Source organism: Sebastes fasciatus, unplaced genomic scaffold (assembly GCF_043250625.1).
Source record: "Sebastes fasciatus isolate fSebFas1 unplaced genomic scaffold, fSebFas1.pri Scaffold_34, whole genome shotgun sequence".
Classification (NCBI taxonomy): domain Eukaryota; kingdom Metazoa; phylum Chordata; class Actinopteri; order Perciformes; family Sebastidae; genus Sebastes; species Sebastes fasciatus.
Genome location: NW_027428197.1, coordinates 90,001 through 110,000, shown reverse-complemented (window position 1 = coordinate 110,000; position 20,000 = coordinate 90,001). Strand labels below are relative to the sequence as shown.

At 38.5% G+C, this 20,000-nt stretch overlaps 2 protein-coding genes across 4 annotated transcripts in view; one reads left to right on the top strand and one right to left on the bottom strand.

Annotated features, from left to right (window-relative positions):
- hmgb2b (high mobility group box 2b) overlaps positions 1-5,834 on the bottom strand; it is a 10,894-nt gene extending 5,060 nt beyond the window's left edge. The window contains exons 1-2 of the mRNA XM_074628437.1: positions 5,695-5,834; positions 296-454 (exon numbers count right to left, since the gene is read on the bottom strand). Coding sequence (XP_074484538.1) covers positions 296-445 — 150 coding nt within the window. The 5' untranslated portion in view covers positions 446-454; positions 5,695-5,834. The remainder of the gene's footprint in view (positions 1-295; positions 455-5,694) is intronic.
- A 490-nt stretch (positions 5,835-6,324) lies between these two features.
- ctc1 (CTS telomere maintenance complex component 1) overlaps positions 6,325-20,000 on the top strand; it is a 99,028-nt gene continuing 85,352 nt past the window's right edge. For 2 of the 3 annotated variants that reach the window (XM_074628435.1, XM_074628433.1), the window contains exons 1-5: positions 6,325-7,338; positions 17,891-17,990; positions 18,145-18,232; positions 18,317-18,539; positions 19,345-19,589. In XM_074628435.1, the coding sequence (XP_074484536.1) occupies positions 7,285-7,338; positions 17,891-17,990; positions 18,145-18,232; positions 18,317-18,539; positions 19,345-19,589 (710 nt within the window). In that variant the 5' untranslated portion in view covers positions 6,325-7,284. Of the gene's footprint in view, positions 7,339-11,781; positions 11,893-17,890; positions 17,991-18,144; positions 18,233-18,316; positions 18,540-19,344; positions 19,590-20,000 lie in introns of all 3 variants that reach the window. The other variant, XM_074628436.1, reaches the window with a different exon arrangement.

Below are 20,000 nucleotides of genomic sequence, written 5' to 3'. Positions count from 1 at the left end.
CAATACTACCCCGGTATGGTGATAGTATAGAACCAGGAGATAGGTGGATCATCCCAGACCTACCGTCTACCTGTCAGTCTGTCTCTCTACCTGTCTGTCCGTCTCTCTACCTGTCAGTCCATCTCTCTGTCTGTCTGTCCATCTCTCTACCTGTCAGTCCATCTCTCTGTCTGTCAGTCTGTCTCTCTACCTGTCTGTCCGTCTCTCTACCTGTCTCTCTACCTGTCTGTCTGTCTGTCTGTCCACCTGTCTGTCCGTCTCTCTACCTGTCTGTCCGTCTCTCTTCCCGTCTTACCTTCCATCTCTCGGAGCATTTCTTGGAGAACTCGGCGAAGTTGACCGACTGCTCGGGGTGCTTCTTCCGGTGTTCCTCTCTACACGTCTGGACGAAGAAGGCGTACGCCGACGTCTTCCCCTTCGGCTTGTTGACGTCTTTACGCATCATACTGGCGGCCTGACAGACAGACAGAGAGACAGACAGACAGACAGACAGGTAGAGACAGAGTATGAGAACGAGGTTTAGTTCTGATATAACTGGTTGATTTGCAGTTTTTTCAGTATTCATATTTTATTGATAATTTTCTTGTCAGTGAACACAACAACACAATAAATGATCCGTACCAATCACCTTCATTATTGATCAGTTATTGTCAATATTAATCATTTAGTCTGAAACATGAGAGAAAACAGGCGTAATCTTCCTTTAATAAACATGTTCTTTATCAATTAGTAGACATGTGATTGATAATCAATAGATTAATAACATCATTATTAATTATCAGACGGGTGATTGATGATCAATAACATCATTATTAATTATCAGACGGGTGATTGATGATCAATAACATCATTATTAATAATCAGACAGGTGATTGCTAATCAATAACATCATTATTAATAATCAGACAGGTGAGTGCTGATCAATAGATCAATAACATCGTGATTGATGATCATGCAGGTGATTGATCAATAGATCAATAACATCGTGATTAATGATCAGAGAGGTGATTGATCAATAGATCAATAGTAGAGTATAGATGATCAGACAGGTGATTGATCAGTAGATCAATAGTAGAGTATAGATGATCAGAGAGGTGATTGATCAATAGATCAATAGTAGAGTATAGATGATCAGACAGGTGATTGATCAATAGATCAGTAGATCGATAGTAGAGTATAGATGATCAGACAGGTGATTGATCAATAGATCAATAGTAGAGTATAGATGATCAGACAGGTGATTGATCAATAGATCAGTAGATCAATAGTAGAGTATTGATGATCAGACAGGTGATTGATCAATAGATCAATAGTAGAGTATAGATGATCAGACAGGTGATTGATCAATAGATCAGTAGATCGATAGTAGAGTATAGATGATCAGACAGGTGATTGATCAATAGATCAATAGATCAGTAGATCGATAGTAGAGTATAGATGATCAGACAGGTGATTGATCAATAGATCAATAGTAGAGTATAGATGATCAGAGAGGTGATTGATCAATAGATCAATAGATCGATAGTAGAGTATAGATGATCAGACAGGTGATTGATCAGTAGATCAATAGATCAATAGTAGAGTATAGATGATCAGAGAGGTGATTGATCAATAGATCAGTAGATCGATAGTAGAGTATAGATGATCAGACAGGTGATTGATCAATAGATCAATAGTAGAGTATAGATGATCAGAGAGGTGATTGATCAATAGATCAGTAGATCGATAGTAGAGTATAGATGATCAGACAGGTGATTGATCAATAGATCAATAGTAGAGTATAGATGATCAGAGAGGTGATTGATCAGTAGATCAATAGATCGATAGTAGAGTATAGATGATCAGAGAGGTGATTGATCAGTAGATCAATAGATCGATAGTAGAGTATAGATGATCAGACAGGTGATTGATCAGTAGATCAATAGATCGATAGTAGAGTATAGATGATCAGACAGGTGATTGATCAGTAGATCAATAGATCAATAGTAGAGTATAGATGATCAGAGAGGTGATTGATCAGTAGATCAATAGATCGATAGTATAGATGATCAGAGAGGTGATTGATCAGTAGATCAATAGTAGAGTATAGATGATCAGAGAGGTGATTGATCAGTAGATCAATAGATCGATAGTAGAGTATAGATGATCAGACAGGTGATTGATCAATAGATCAATAGATCAATAGATCAGTAGATCAATAGATCAGTAGTAGAGTATAGATGATCAGACAGGTGATTGATCAATAGATCAGTAGATCGATAGTAGAGTATAGATGATCAGAGAGGTGATTGATCAGTAGATCAATAGATCGATAGTAGAGTATAGATGATCAGAGAGGTGATTGATCAGTAGATCAATAGATCGATAGTAGAGTATAGATGATCAGAGAGGTGATTGATCAGTAGATCGATAGTAGAGTATAGATGATCAGAGGTGATTGATCAATAGATCAGTAGATCAATAGTAGAGTATAGATGATCAGAGAGGTGATTGATCAGTAGATCAATAGATCAATAGATCGATAGTAGAGTATAGATGATCAGAGAGGTGATTGATCAGTAGATCAATAGATCAATAGTAGAGTATAGATGATCAGACAGGTGATTGATCAGTAGATCAATAGATCAATAGTAGAGTATAGATGATCAGAGAGGTGATTGATCAGTAGATCAATAGTAGAGTATAGATGATCAGAGAGGTGATTGATCAGTAGATCAATAGATCAGTAGATCAATAGATCAGTAGTAGAGTATAGATGATCAGACAGGTGATTGATCAATAGATCAGTAGATCGATAGTAGAGTATAGATGATCAGAGAGGTGATTGATCAGTAGATCAATAGATCAATAGATCGATAGTAGAGTATAGATGATCAGACAGGTGATTGATCAGTAGATCGATAGTAGAGTATAGATGATCAGACAGGTGATTGATCAATAGATCAGTAGATCAATAGATCAATAGTAGAGTATAGATGATCAGAGAGGTGATTGATCAGTAGATCAGTAGATCAGTAGATCGATAGTAGAGTATAGATGATCAGACAGGTGATTGATCAATAGATCGATAGTAGAGTATAGATGATCAGACAGGTGATTGATCAGTAGATCAGTAGATCGATAGTAGAGTATAGATGATCAGACAGGTGATTGATCAATAGATCAATAGATCAGTAGATCGATAGTAGAGTATAGATGATCAGACAGGTGATTGATCAATAGATCGATAGTAGAGTATAGATGATCAGACAGGTGATTGATCAGTAGATCAGTAGATCGATAGTAGAGTATAGATGATCAGACAGGTGATTGATCAATAGATCAATAGATCGATAGTAGAGTATAGATGACTCTTTAACCTCTGTGTGTTCATAAAGTCTGTTTAACCTGTAAAATGTTAAACTGTGTTTATTAAACATCACAGTGAACAGGGAGCTCCTGCACCGCCCGGCCCGGTACCGGTCTACCGGTCCGGTACCGGACCACCGGTCCGGTACCGGTCTACCGGTCCACCGGTCCGGTACCGGTCCACCGGTCCACCACCGGTCCACCGGTCCGGTACCGGTCTACCGGTCCACCGGTCCGGTACCGGTCCACCGGTCCACCGGTCCGGTACCGGTCTACCGGCCCGGTACCGGGCGGGTCCACCGGGCTGCTGGTGAACAACAAAGAGAACAAAGTGGGGTCCATGTTCTCCTTCAGGAGCTAGACCCTCCCCCACTAGGAGGCCCACAGAACCCGCTCTGGACCCTCCAGGACCGGGACCGGACCGGGCCGCTGGAGCAGGATCCTCCGGTTCCTCCGGTTCCTCCTGGAGGTCTGCGAGCCGGAGAGGTGAACTGAACTCCGGCTAGCAGCGACTAACGGAGGACTGCTGCAGTTAGCTCAGCGTGCTAACAGGCTAGCTCCACTAGCTCCTCCAGAACAATGGAACATCTGTTTCCCGCCCTCTGCACAGCTAACACGGCTAGCAGCATGCTAACGAGCTAACACAGCTAACAGAGCTAACACGGCTAGCTGCATGCTAACGAGCTAACACGGCTAGCAGCATGCTAACGAGCTAACAGAGCTAACACGGCTAACAGCATGCTAACGAGCTAACACAGCTAACACGGCTAGCAGCATGCTAACCCACCCCCCTCCGCTAGCAGCATGCTAACGAGCTAACACGGCTAGCAGCATGCTAACGAGCTAACAGAGCTAACACGGCTAACAGCATGCTAACGAGCTAACACAGCTAACACGGCTAGCAGCATGCTAACCCACCCCCCTCCGCTAGCTGCATGCTAACGAGCTAACACGGCTAGCAGCATGCTAACGAGCTAACAGAGCTAACACGGCTAGCAGCATGCTAACCCACCCCCCTCTGCTAGCTGCAGGCTAACGAGCTAACAGAGCTAACAGAGGGCTAACGGGCCCATCCCCCTCCGCTAGCAGCAGCAGGCTAACGGGCTAGCTGCAGGGTAGGAGGTTTAGGGGTTTAGGGGGTTTTTAAAGCTCAGACACGTTAGAAACCCAGTAAGGGTCTTTCTGTTCATTATGTGGACTTCATCTATTGACCATCATGTAACCACTGGCGCACTTTACACTATCCATCCTATAGACCCCTCTATAGACCCTCTATAGAGGGTCTATAGAGGGTCTATAGAGCGCTCACACTACATGTATAATGAACGGGCTAGTCGCAGCGTGTTGACCTTCCAGTCTGTCCCTGTTATCTACAGTGTGTTTATAGTGTGTGAACCTATAGACCCTCTATAGACCCTCTATAGACCCTCTATAGACGCTCTATAGAGGGTCTATAGAGCGCCTATAGAGTATTGTGTTTACAGTGTGTGAACCTGTAGACCCTCTATAGACCCTCTATAGAGGGTCTATAGAGGGTCTATAGAGTATAGAGTATTGTGTTTATAGTGTGTGAACCTGTAGACCCTCTATAGAGGGTCTCTAGAGGGTCTATAGAGTATAGAGTATTGTGTTTATAGTGTGTGAACCTGTATACTCTCTATAGACTCTCTGTAGACCCTCTATAGAACCTCTATAGAACCTGTATACTCTCTGGGTCTCACTCTGTTGATGATGTTGCTGCTTTGACTCATGAATCTCCTCCAGAGATTAATACAGATTCATCTGATCAGTACCGGCCTGGCGGGTCAGTACCGGCCTGGCGGGTCAGTACCGGCCTGGCGGGTCAGTACCGGCCTGGCGGGTCAGTACCGGCCAGGCGGGTCAGTACCGGCCTGGCGGGTCAGTACCGGCCTGGCGGGTCAGTACCGGAGGTCTGGTGTCGGTTCAGCTGCTACGCATTTACACCGCAGGGCTCCGGCTAAACTCTGGAGAGCTCCGCGCTGTGAGGACCAGAACGGGACCAGACTATCACCTGGAGATCATCTACTCCATAACAACACACACACACACACACACACACACACACACACACACACACACACACACACACACACACACACACACACACAACGAGCGCTCCGTGTTTACAACAACAGCCCGCAGAGCGCGCGCACACAAACACGCACATACACAATAAAGCACCACATTGTGCCCCACAGCGGCCATTTTCCTCTGCTTCAGCATCAATGAGCTGAAAGCTGGGTTCTGACCGGGACCAGACCCGGACCCGGGACCAGACCCGGGACCAGGTGCTGGAGCAGCAGAGAGAGAGAGGATGGTACTCACTGGTCAGGGGGCTGCAGCAGACTCTGGGTTGGGGGTCTCTGGGTGGTTCTGGGTTCAGTGTGGTTCTGGTTCTGGTCGTGGTTCTGGTTCTGTCTGGTTCTGGTCGTGGTCCTGGTCCTGGTCCTGCTCGTTGTGTGGAGCTGGTTCTGGTTCTGGTCCTGGTCCTGGTCCTGCTCGTTGTGTGGAGCTGGTTCTGGTTCTGGTCCTGGTCCTGGTCCTGCTCGTTGTGTGGAGCTGGTTCAGGTCGTGGTTCTGGTCCTGGTCCTGCTCGTTGTGTGGAGCTGGTTCTGGTCCTGGTCCTGGTCCTGCTCGTTGTGTGGAGCTGGTTCAGGTTGTGGTTCTGGTTCTGGTCCTGGTCCTGGTCCTGCTCGTTGTGTGGAGCTGGTTCTGGTCCTGGTCCTGGTCCTGCTCGTTGTGTGGTTCTGGTCCTGGTCCTGGTCCTGGTCGTTGTGTGGAGCTGGTTCAGGTTGTGGTTCTGGTTCTGGTCCTGGTCCTGGTCCTGGTCCTGCTCGTTGTGTGGAGCTGGTTCAGGTTGTGGTTGTGGTTCTGGTCCTGGTCCTGGTCCTGCTCGTTGTGTGGAGCTGGTTCTGGTCCTGCCTGGTCCTGCTCGTTGTGTGGAGCTGGTTTTGGTCCTGGTCCTGGTCCTGCTCGTTGTGTGGTTCTGGTCCTGGTCCTGGTCCTGCTCGTTGTGTGGAGCTGGTTCTGGTCCTGGTCCTGGTCCTGCTCGTTGTGTGGAGCTGCAGCAGCGACTCACTGAGACAGACTCTGGGTCGAACTGGAGTCTGGCCCCGCCCCCTGGCCCCGCCTCCGTTGGTCATCCCTATTCAGAGGGCGGGAACACGGGTGAAATGCTCGTCCTGTGATTGGCTCGCTGGGCCCGCCAGTCAAGGCTCGTTGCTACACGGCTCCGCCTGCCCAGCAACGCCAGCAGGGCGGGAATTCTACGCTTTCCAGCAGGGGGTGGGTGGGGCTAGAGTGTAGTAGTCCTGCGTCCTCATTGGTCAGAATTGATGTGTGTCAAATCAAGCAGCCAATCCGTGAAGAGGTGGAGGAGGGGCCACAGACAGCAGCAGCAGCAGAGAGAGACGAAGATGGAGATAGTATAAAAGGATAGATTCACTCTATCAGCTTTATTCAGTTATACATTATATATATATATATACATATATAATATATATACATGTCTATGTGCTGTATGTTCAGAGGCAGTAACAGATGTACATAACAGAGTATAACCTAGTGGAGGAGGGGATGTTATTATTATTATATATATATAATGATTAAGCAGTGTATGACTGATTCATTACCAGGTGAACAGATTAAACATCTTGTTTCATGCTCCAGTAGTCTGCATATATCTGTATTAATAACACTAACATCATTAATAGTAACCGCGGAGCCAGAAACGCGTCCTGAGCTTTGAGCCTCTCCGGACACCGTAGCTGAACCGGAAGAACCGTTTGTAGTCTTTCTGCGGACTCGAGGAGGTTCAACATGTGAAGAAGAACACGGTTCATATCCAACAAGACTTTAGAGACCAGCAGCAGCAGCACTAGTAGCAGCAGCAGCAGCAGCATCAGCAGCCGACAGATGGACTCCCTGCAGCGGCTCCTGCATCAGTTCAACCCCAGCGGGGCAGCAGCGGTCAGTATCCTGAACTCCGTCTGAAAATATGTAAATGTAATGATGTTTATCTGCTGAGCGGCCTCAGACTCACCAAGGAAGAGTTAACACTGTTCTACCCTCAGTCATGGTAGAAGATAACATCGGCTCACATATCATCCATCCACACCTCCACGCTGAGCAGTTATTAACTCTTATTAACACTTATTAACTCTTATAAACACTTAACACTTATTAACACTTATTAACTCTTATTAACACTTATTAACTCTTATAAACACTTAACACTTATTAACACTTATTAACTCTTATTAACTCTTATTAACTCTTATTAACTCTTATTAACACTTATAAACACTTATTAACACTTATAAACACTTAACACTTATTAACACTTATTAACTCTTATTAACACTTATTAACTCTTATTAACTCTTATTAACTCTTATTAACACTTATAAACACATATAAACACTTATTAACTCTTATTAACTCTTATTAACTCTTATTAACACTTATAAACACTTATTAACACTTATAAACACTTAACACTTATTAACACTTATAACTCTTATTAACACTTATTAACTCTTATTAACTCTTATTAACTCTTATTAACTCTTATTAACACTTATAAACACATATAAACACTTATTAACTCTTATTAACTCTTATTAACTCTTATTAACACTTATAAACACATATAAACACTTATTAACTCTTATTAACACTTAACACTTATTAACACTTATTAACTCTTATTAACACTTATTAACACTTATTAACACTTATTAACTCTTATTAACTCTTATTAACTCTTATTAACACTTATAAACACATATAAACACTTATTAACTCTTATTAACACTTAACACTTATTAACACTTATTAACTCTTATTAACACTTATTAACACTTATAAACACATATAAACACTTATTAACACTTATTAACTCTTATTAACACTTATTAACACTTATAAACACATATAAACACTTATTAACTCTTATTAACTCTTATTAACACTTATTAACTCTTATTAACTCTTATTAACACTTATAAACACATATAAACACTTATTAACTCTTATTAACACTTATTAACACTTATTAACTCTTATTAACTCTTATTAACACTTATAAACACTTATTAACTCTTATTAACTCTTATTAACTCTTATTAACACTTATAAACACTTATTAACTCTTATTAACTCTTATTAACTCTTATTAACACTTATAAACACTTATTAACTCTTATTAACACTTAACACTTATTAACACTTATTAACACTTATTAACTCTTATTAACACTTATTAACACTTATTAACTCTTAACACTTATTAACACTTATTAACACATATAAACACTTATTAACACTTATTAACTCTTATTAACACTTATTAACTCTTATTAACTCTTATTAACACTTATAAACACATATAAACACTTATTAACACTTATTAACTCTTATTAACACTTATTAACACTTATTAACTCTTATTAACACTTAACACTTATTAACACTTATTAACACTTATTAACTCTTATTAACACTTAACACTTATTAACACTTATTAACACTTATTAACTCTTATTAACACTTAACACTTATTAACACTTATTAACTCTTATTAACACTTATAAACACATATAAACACTTATTAACACTTATTAACTCTTATTAACACTTATTAACACTTATTAACACTTATTAACACTTATTAACACTTATTAACACTTATTAACACTTATTAACTCTTATTAACACTTATTAACACTTATTAACTCTTATTAACACTTATTAACACTTATTAACACTTATTAACACTTATTAACTCTTATTAACACTTAACACTTATTAACACTTATTAACTCTTATTAACACTTATTAACACTTATTAACACTTATTAACTCTTATTAACTCTTATTAACTCTTATTAACACTTATAAACACATATAAACACTTATTAACTCTTATTAACACTTAACACTTATTAACACTTATTAACTCTTATTAACACTTATTAACACTTATAAACACATATAAACACTTATTAACACTTATTAACTCTTATTAACACTTATTAACACTTATAAACACATATAAACACTTATTAACTCTTATTAACTCTTATTAACACTTATTAACTCTTATTAACTCTTATTAACACTTATAAACACATATAAACACTTATTAACTCTTATTAACACTTATTAACACTTATTAACTCTTATTAACTCTTATTAACTCTTATTAACACTTATAAACACTTATTAACTCTTATTAACTCTTATTAACTCTTATTAACACTTATAAACACTTATTAACTCTTATTAACACTTAACACTTATTAACACTTATTAACACTTATTAACTCTTATTAACACTTATTAACACTTATTAACTCTTAACACTTATTAACACTTATAAACACATATAAACACTTATTAACACTTATTAACTCTTATTAACACTTATTAACTCTTATTAACTCTTATTAACACTTATAAACACATATAAACACTTATTAACACTTATTAACTCTTATTAACACTTATTAACACTTATTAACTCTTATTAACACTTAACACTTATTAACACTTATTAACACTTATTAACTCTTATAACACTTAACACTTATTAACACTTATTAACACTTATTAACTCTTATTAACACTTAACACTTATTAACACTTATTAACTCTTATTAACTCTTATTAACACTTATAAACACATATAAACACTTATTAACACTTATTAACTCTTATTAACACTTATTAACACTTATTAACACTTATTAACACTTATTAACTCTTATTAACACTTATTAACACTTATTAACACTTATTAACTCTTATTAACACTTATTAACACTTATTAACACTTATTAACACTTATTAACTCTTATTAACACTTAACACTTATTAACACTTATTAACTCTTATTAACACTTATTAACACTTATTAACACTTATTAACTCTTATTAACTCTTATTAACTCTTATTAACACTTATAAACACATATAAACACTTATTAACTCTTATTAACACTTAACACTTATTAACACTTATTAACTCTTATTAACACTTATTAACACTTATAAACACATATAAACACTTATTAACACTTATTAACACTTATTAACTCTTATTAACACTTATTAACACTTATTAACACTTATAAACACATATAAACACTTATTAACTCTTATTAACTCTTATTAACACTTATTAACTCTTATTAACTCTTATTAACACTTATAAACACATATAAACACTTATTAACTCTTATTAACACTTATTAACACTTATTAACTCTTATTAACTCTTATTAAGTCTTATTAACACTTATAAACACTTATTAACTCTTATTAACTCTTATTAACACTTATTAACACTTATTAACTCTTATTAACTCTTATTAACACTTATAAACACATATAAACACTTATTAACACTTATTAACTCTTATTAACACTTATTAACTCTTATTAACACTTAACACTTATTAACACTTATTAACTCTTATTAACACTTAACACTTATTAACACTTATTAACTCTTATTAACTCTTATTAACACTTATAAACACATATAAACACTTATTAACACTTATTAACTCTTATTAACACTTAACACTTATTAACACGTATTAACTCTTATAAACTCTTATAAACACTTATTAACACTTATTAACTCCTATAAACTCCTATAAACACTTATTAACACTTATTAACACTTATAAACACTTATAAACACTTATAAACACTTATTAACACTTATTAACTCTTATAAACTCCTATAAACACTTATTAACTCTTATTAACACTTATTAACACTTATAAACACTTATAAACACTTATTAACACTTATTAACTCTTATAAACACTTACAAACACTTATTAACACTTATTAACTCCTATAAACTCCTATAAACACTTATTAACTCCTATAAACTCCTATAAACACTTATTAACTCCTATAAACTCCTATAAACACTTATTAACACTTATTAACACTTATTAACACTTATAAACACTTATAAACACTTATTAACACTTATTAACTCTTATTAACACTTATTAACACATATAAACTCAATAAATATACATTAATGAATATGTCCTATAGGAATCTATCTGGTTAAAGGACACTATAGATAAATGACATGTCTATATAATACTCCTCCTGTAGTTGATAATGTATATATAATGTATATATAATGTTTATTAAAGATCCCATACCGTAAACAGTGAGATTTTCATGTCTTTTGTAGTATAAAGGTTTAAGTGATATATAAATGCTGTTAAACTATAAAAACACTGAATATACGGAGAAATACACAGAACCTGAGCGTTCGAAACAAGCCGTCAGGATTTCTGTCCATTTGTGATGTCACAAATATACAATATTTAGACCCTTACACAGTTTTAAACATAAACATTCTAAATGTGTCCCAGTTGATTTCCTGTTGCAGTGGATGTGAATAACATCAGCTGACAGGAAGTAAACATGGACCCAAGCAATGAAACGCACTAAAACAGAGCGTTTCAGACAGAAGATGAATACAGGTAGATTAACAGGTATATTCAGACAGAATATGAGTACAGGTAGATTAACAGGTAGATTCAGACAGAAGATGAATACAGGTAGATTAACAGGTAGATTCAGACAGAAGATGAATACAGGTAGATTAACAGGTATAATCAGATAGAAGATGAATACAGGTAGATTAACAGGTATAATCAGACAGAAGATGAATACAGGTAGATTAACAGGTAGATTCAGACAGAAGATGAATACAGGTAGATTAACAGGTAGATTCAGACAGAAGATGAATACAGGTAGATTAACAGGTATAATCAGATAGAAGATGAATACAGGTAGATTAACAGGTAGATTCAGACAGAAGATGAATACAGGTAGATTAACAGGTAGATTCAGACAGAAGATGAATACAGGTAGATTAACAGGTAGATTCAGACAGAAGATGAATACAGGTAGATTAACAGGTATAATCAGACAGAAGATGAATACAGGTAGATTAACAGGTATATTCAGACAGAATATGAGTACAGGTAGATTAACAGGTAGATTCAGACAGAAGATGAATACAGGTAGATTAACAGGTATATTCAGACAGAAGATGAATACAGGTAGATTAACAGGTAGATTCAGACAGAAGATGAATACAGGTAGATTAACAGGTAGATTCAGACAGAAGATGAATACAGGTAGATTAACAGGTATATTCAGACAGAAGATGAATACAGGTAGATTAACAGGTAGATTCAGACAGAAAATGAATACAGGTAGATTAACAGGTATAATCAGATAGAAGATGAATACAGGTAGATTAACAGGTAGATTCAGACAGAAGATGAATACAGGTAGATTAACAGGTAGATTCAGACAGAAGATGAATACAGGTAGATTAACAGGTAGATTCAGACAGAAGATGAATACAGGTAGATTAACAGGTATATTCAGACAGAAGATGAATACAGGTAGATTAACAGGTAGATTCAGACAGAAAATGAATACAGGTAGATTAACAGGTATAATCAGATAGAAGATGAATACAGGTAGATTAACAGGTAGATTCAGACAGAAGATGAATACAGGTAGATTAACAGGTAGATTCAGACAGAAGATGAATACAGGTAGATTAACAGGTAGATTCAGACAGAAGATGAATACAGGTAGATTAACAGGTATAATCAGATAGAAGATGAATACAGGTAGATTAACAGGTAGATTCAGACAGAAGATGAATACAGGTAGATTAACAGGTAGATTCAGACAGAAGATGAATACAGGTAGATTAACAGGTATATTCAGTCAGAAGATGAATACAGGTAGATTAACAGGTAGATTCAGACAGAAGATGAATACAGGTATAATCAGACAGAAGATGAATACAGGTAGATTAACAGGTATATTCAGACAGAATATGAGTACAGGTAGATTAACAGGTAGATTCAGACAGAAGATGAATACAGGTAGATTAACAGGTAGATTCAGACAGAAGATGAATACAGGTAGATTAACAGGTATATTCAGACAGAAGATGAATACAGGTAGATTAACAGGTAGATTCAGACAGAAGATGAATACAGGTAGATTAACAGGTATAATCAGATAGAAGATGAATACAGGTAGATTAACAGGTATATTCAGACAGAAGATGAATACAGGTAGATTAACAGGTAGATTCAGACAGAAGATGAATACAGGTAGATTAACAGGTATAATCAGATAGAAGATGAATACAGGTAGATTAACAGGTAGATTCAGACAGAAGATGAATACAGGTAGATTAACAGGTAGATTCAGACAGAAGATGAATACAGGTAGATTAACAGGTATATTCAGACAGAAGATGAATACAGGTAGATTAACAGGTAGATTCAGACAGAAGATGAATACAGGTAGATTAACAGGTATATTCAGACAGACAGGATGAATACAGGTAGATTAACAGGTAGATTCAGACAGAAGATGAATATAGGTAGATTAACAGGTATATTCAGATAGAAGATGAATACAGGTAGATTAACAGGTAGATTCAGACAGAAGATGAATACAGGTAGATTAACAGGTATATTCAGACAGAAGATGAATACAGGTAGATTAACAGTTAGATTCAGACAGAAGATGAATACAGGTAGATTAACAGGTATAATCAGACAGAAGATGAATACAGGTAGATTAACAGGTATAATCAGACAGAAGATGAATACAGGTAGATAACAGGTAGATTCAGACAGAAGATGAATACAGGTAGATTAACAGGTAGATTCAGACAGAAGATGAATACAGGTAGATTAACAGGTAGATTCAGACAGAAGATGAATACAGGTAGATTAACAGGTATATTCAGACAGAAGATGAATACAGGTAGATTAACAGGTAGATTCAGACAGAAAATGAATACAGGTAGATTAACAGGTATAATCAGATAGAAGATGAATACAGGTAGATTAACAGGTAGATTCAGACAGAAGATGAATACAGGTAGATTAACAGGTAGATTCAGACAGAAGATGAATACAGGTAGATTAACAGGTAGATTCAGACAGAAGATGAATACAGGTAGATTAACAGGTATATTCAGACAGAAGATGAATACAGGTAGATTAACAGGTAGATTCAGACAGAAAATGAATACAGGTAGATTAACAGGTATAATCAGATAGAAGATGAATACAGGTAGATTAACAGGTAGATTCAGACAGAAGATGAATACAGGTAGATTAACAGGTAGATTCAGACAAGATGAATACAGGTAGATTAACAGGTAGATTCAGACAGAAGATGAATACAGGTAGATTAACAGGTATAATCAGATAGAAGATGAATACAGGTAGATTAACAGGTAGATTCAGACAGAAGATGAATACAGGTAGATTAACAGGTAGATTCAGACAGAAGATGAATACAGGTAGATTAACAGGTATATTCAGACAGAAGATGAATACAGGTAGATTAACAGGTAGATTCAGACAGAAGATGAATACAGGTATAATCAGACAGAAGATGAATACAGGTAGATTAACAGGTATATTCAGACAGAATATGAGTACAGGTAGATTAACAGGTAGATTCAGACAGAAGATGAATACAGGTAGATTAACAGGTAGATTCAGACAGAAGATGAATACAGGTAGATTAACAGGTATATTCAGACAGAAGATGAATACAGGTAGATTAACAGGTAGATTCAGACAGAAGATGAATACAGGTAGATTAACAGGTATAATCAGATAGAAGATGAATACAGGTAGATTAACAGGTATATTCAGACAGAAGATGAATACAGGTAGATTAACAGGTAGATTCAGACAGAAGATGAATACAGGTAGATTAACAGGTATAATCAGATAGAAGATGAATACAGGTAGATTAACAGGTAGATTCAGACAGAAGATGAATACAGGTAGATTAACAGGTAGATTCAGACAGAAGATGAATACAGGTAGATTAACAGGTATATTCAGACAGAAGATGAATACAGGTAGATTAACAGGTAGATTCAGACAGAAGATGAATACAGGTAGATTAACAGGTATATTCAGACAGACAGGATGAATACAGGTAGATTAACAGGTAGATTCAGACAGAAGATGAATATAGGTAGATTAACAGGTATATTCAGATAGAAGATGAATACAGGTAGATTAACAGGTAGATTCAGACAGAAGATGAATACAGGTAGATTAACAGGTATATTCAGACAGAAGATGAATACAGGTAGATTAACAGTTAGATTCAGACAGAAGATGAATACAGGTAGATTAACAGGTATAATCAGACAGAAGATGAATACAGGTAGATTAACAGGTATAATCAGACAGAAGATGAATACAGGTAGATTAACAGGTATAATCAGACAGAAGATGAATACAGGTAGATTAACAGGTATATTCAGACAGAAGATGACTACAGGTAGATTAACAGGTATATTCAGACAGAAGATGAATACAGGTAGATTAACAGGTATATTCAGACAGACAGGATGAATACAGGTAGATTAACAGGTAGATTCAGACAGAAGATGAATACAGATAGATTAACAGGTATATTCAGACAGACAGGATGACTACAGGTAGATTAACAGGTAGATTCAGACAGAAGATGAATACAGGTAGATTAACAGGTAGATTCAGACAGAAGATGAATACAGGTAGATTAACAGGTATATTCAGACAGAAGATGAATACAGGTAGATTAACAGGTATATTCAGTCAGAAGATGAATACAGGTAGATTAACAGGTAGATTCAGACAGAAGATGAATACAGGTAGATTAACAGGTATATTCAGACAGACAGGATGAATACAGGTAGATTAACAGGTAGATTCAGACAGAAGATGAATACAGGTAGATTAACAGGTATATTCAGACAGACAGGATGACTACAGGTAGATTAACAGGTAGATTCAGACAGAAGATGAATACAGGTAGATTAACAGGTAGATTCAGACAGAAGATGAATACAGGTAGATAACAGGTAGATTCAGACAGAAGATGAATACAGGTAGATAACAGGTAGATTCAGACAGAAGATGAATACAGGTAGATTAACAGGTAGATTCAGACAGAAGATGAATACAGGTAGATTAACAGGTATATTCAGACAGAAGATGAATACAGGTAGATTAACAGGTAGATTCAGACAGAAGATGAATACAGGTAGATTAACAGGTATATTCAGACAGACAGGATGAATACAGGTAGATTAACAGGTAGATTCAGACAGAAGATGAATACAGGTAGATTAACAGGTATATTCAGACAGACAGGATGACTACAGGTAGATTAACAGGTAGATTCAGACAGAAGATGAATACAGGTAGATTAACAGGTAGATTCAGACAGAAGATGAATACAGGTAGATAACAGGTAGATTCAGACAGAAGATGAATACAGGTAGATTAACAGGTATAATCAGACAGAAGATGAATACAGGTAGATTAACAGGTATAATCAGACAGAAGATGAATACAGGTAGATTAACAGGTATATTCAGACAGAAGATGAATACAGGTAGATAACAGGTAGATTCAGACAGAAGATGAATACAGGTAGATTAACAGGTATAATCAGACAGAAGATGAATACAGGTAGATTAACAGGTATAATCAGACAGAAGATGAATACAGGTAGATTAACAGGTATATTCAGACAGAAGATGAATACAGGTAGATTAACAGGTATATTCAGACAGAATATGAGTACAGGTAGATTAACAGGTAGATTCAGACAGAAGATGAATACAGGTAGATTAACAGGTATATTCAGACAGACAGGATGACTACAGGTAGATTAACAGGTAGATTCAGACAGAAAATGAATACAGGTAGATTAACAGGTAGATTCAGACAGAAGATGAATACAGGTAGATTAACAGGTATATTCAGACAGAAGATGAATACAGGTAGATTAACAGGTATATTCAGACAGAAGATGAATACAGGTAGATTAACAGGTAGATTCAGACAGAAGATGAATACAGGTAGATTAACAGGTATATTCAGACAGACAGGATGAATACAGGTAGATTAACAGGTAGATTCAGACAGAAGATGAATACAGGTAGATTAACAGGTATATTCAGACAGACAGGATGACTACAGGTAGATTAACAGGTAGATTCAGACAGAAGATGAATACAGGTAGATTAACAGGTAGATTCAGACAGAAGATGAATACAGGTAGATAACAGGTAGATTCAGACAGAAGATGAATACAGGTAGATTAACAGGTATATTCAGACAGACAGGATGAATACAGGTAGATTAACAGGTATATTCAGACAGAAGATGAATACAGGTAGATTAACAGGTAGATTCAGACAGAAGATGAATACAGGTAGATTAACAGGTATAATCAGACAGAAGATGAATACAGGTAGATTAACAGGTATATTCAGACAGACAGGATGAATACAGGTAGATTAACAGGTATATTCAGACAGACAGGATGTAAACATGTTCTAGTAGAAACACAGAATACGATATGAACCTGAAGGTGAGCTGATACGGGACCTTTAATGTCCTCCTGCAGGAGTCCACCTGGTTAGAGGACATGTTCAGCTTCATCACAGAACACCTGGATCCGGTCCTCCCTGGCCTCGCCCATCCCGCTGCTGACGACTCGTCGACAGGTCAGTCGGCCAATCGGCTCGTAGAGAGTTGTGATGACGTCACACAGTACGGATGTGTTTATGATCCGTGGCGTCTCACTCTCACTGTGTTACCGTACATCCTGAGGTCAGGGGTCAGAGGTCAGGTGACATCATCAGTCTGTCTGTGTTCCAGGTGTGTGTGCTGATCAGCTGAGTGTGTGTGTGGTGAAGAAGATACAGGAGAACATGGCGGTCACACACACCTTACCTGTCAGCTACAGGTACGACACACTTATATTATATATATTCTTTAATGTTTACCGTTGTTGTGCGTTGACCTCTGACCTCTCCTGACCCGTCACCAGGCCGGTGTCGGTCTCGGAGCTGCTCTCCCGGCAGCACCTAGCCTGTGTCAGTAACCTGTCCTGGAGCACCAATCAGCAGCGAGCATGGGCCAAGGAGGCGGAGCTTTCTCTGCCGGGTCACCGGGCTCTGCCGAGGGTCAACCTGCTGCTGATTGGCTGTCTGACAGAGGGGCGGGGCGGAGACTGGAGGCTGACGGACGCCAGCGGCAGCGTCAGGTGTGAGGTGAGTCTGAGGGACGCCTGAAGTCTGTCTCACCTGTCTGAGGTCTCACCTGTCTGAGGTCTCACCTGTCTGTGGTCTCACCTGTCTGTGTCTGTGGTCTCACCTGTCTGTGGTCTCACCTGTCTGAGGTCTCACCGGTCTGAGGTCTCACCTGTCTGTGGTCTCACCTGTCTGAGGTCTCACCGGTCTGAGGTCTCACCTGTCTGTGGTCTCACCTGTCTGTGGTCTCACCTGTCTGTCTCTGTGGCCTCACCTGTCTGAGGTCTCACCTGTCTGTCTCACCTGTCTGTCTCACCTGTCTGTGGTCTCACCTGTCTGAGGTTTCACCTGACTGAGGTCTCACCTGTCTGTGGTCTCACCAGTCTGAGGTCTCACCTATCTGTCTCACCTGTCTGTGGTCTCACCTGTCTGTGGTCTCACCTGTCTGAGGTCTCACCTGTCTGTGGTCTCACCTGTCTGTCTCTGTGGACTCACCTGTCTGTCTCACCTGTCTTTCTCTGTGGACTCACCTGTCTGTCTCTGTGGACTTACCTGTCTGTGGTCTCACCTGTCTGTCTCTGTGGTCTCACCTGTCTGTTGTCTCACCTGTCTGTCTCTGTGGACACCTGTCTGTGGTCTCACCTGTCTGTCTCTGTGGTCTCACCTGTCTGTTGTCTCACCTGTCTGTCTCTGTGGACACCTGTCTGTGGTCTCACCTGTCTGTCTCTGTGGTCTCACCTGTCTGTTGTCTCACCTGTCTGTCTCTGTGGACACCTGTCTGTGGTCTCACCTGTCTGTGGTCTCACCTGTCTGTCTTTCTCTCCAGTGCCTGTCTCCCTCTCCTCTGTGGCTGAATCGTCCTGTCTTCCTCCCTCACTGGAACTACATCCCCCACAATGCCCCGGGGCAGGAGCAGGACCAGGCCGAGGCCGGAGGCTACGTGGAGCTGATTGGTTCTCCTGTTCTGCTGGGTCCCGGTCCTGAGCAGGCATTGGCTGTTGGTCCTGGAGGAGGGGCGGGGCTTAGCGGAGCAGTCGGAGTCAGAGAGGCTGCAGGTTTACTGAACAACAGGTGAGTCACAGGTGACCTCTGACCTCTGAGGTTGGACCGTATTCATGAGGACGGAAGAGACGAAGCATCAGAGAGACACACTGTGACTGTCTGTCTCTCTACCTGTCTCTCTCTGTCTCTCTACCTGTGTCTACCTGTCTGTCTGTCTCTCTCGCTCTACCTGTCTCTCTCTACCTGTCTCTCTGTCTCTCTACCTGTCTGTCTGTCTCTCTCGCTCTACCTGTCTCTCTCTCTCTGTCTCTACCTGTTTCTCTCTCTGTCTCTCTATCTGTCTTTCTCTGTCTCTCTACCTGTCTCTCTCTCTCTCTCTACCTGTCTGTGTGTCTCTCTCTCTCTCTACCTGTCTGTCTCTACCTCTCTCTCTCTCTCTCTACCTGTCTGTCTCTACCTCTCTCTCTGTCTCTCTACCTG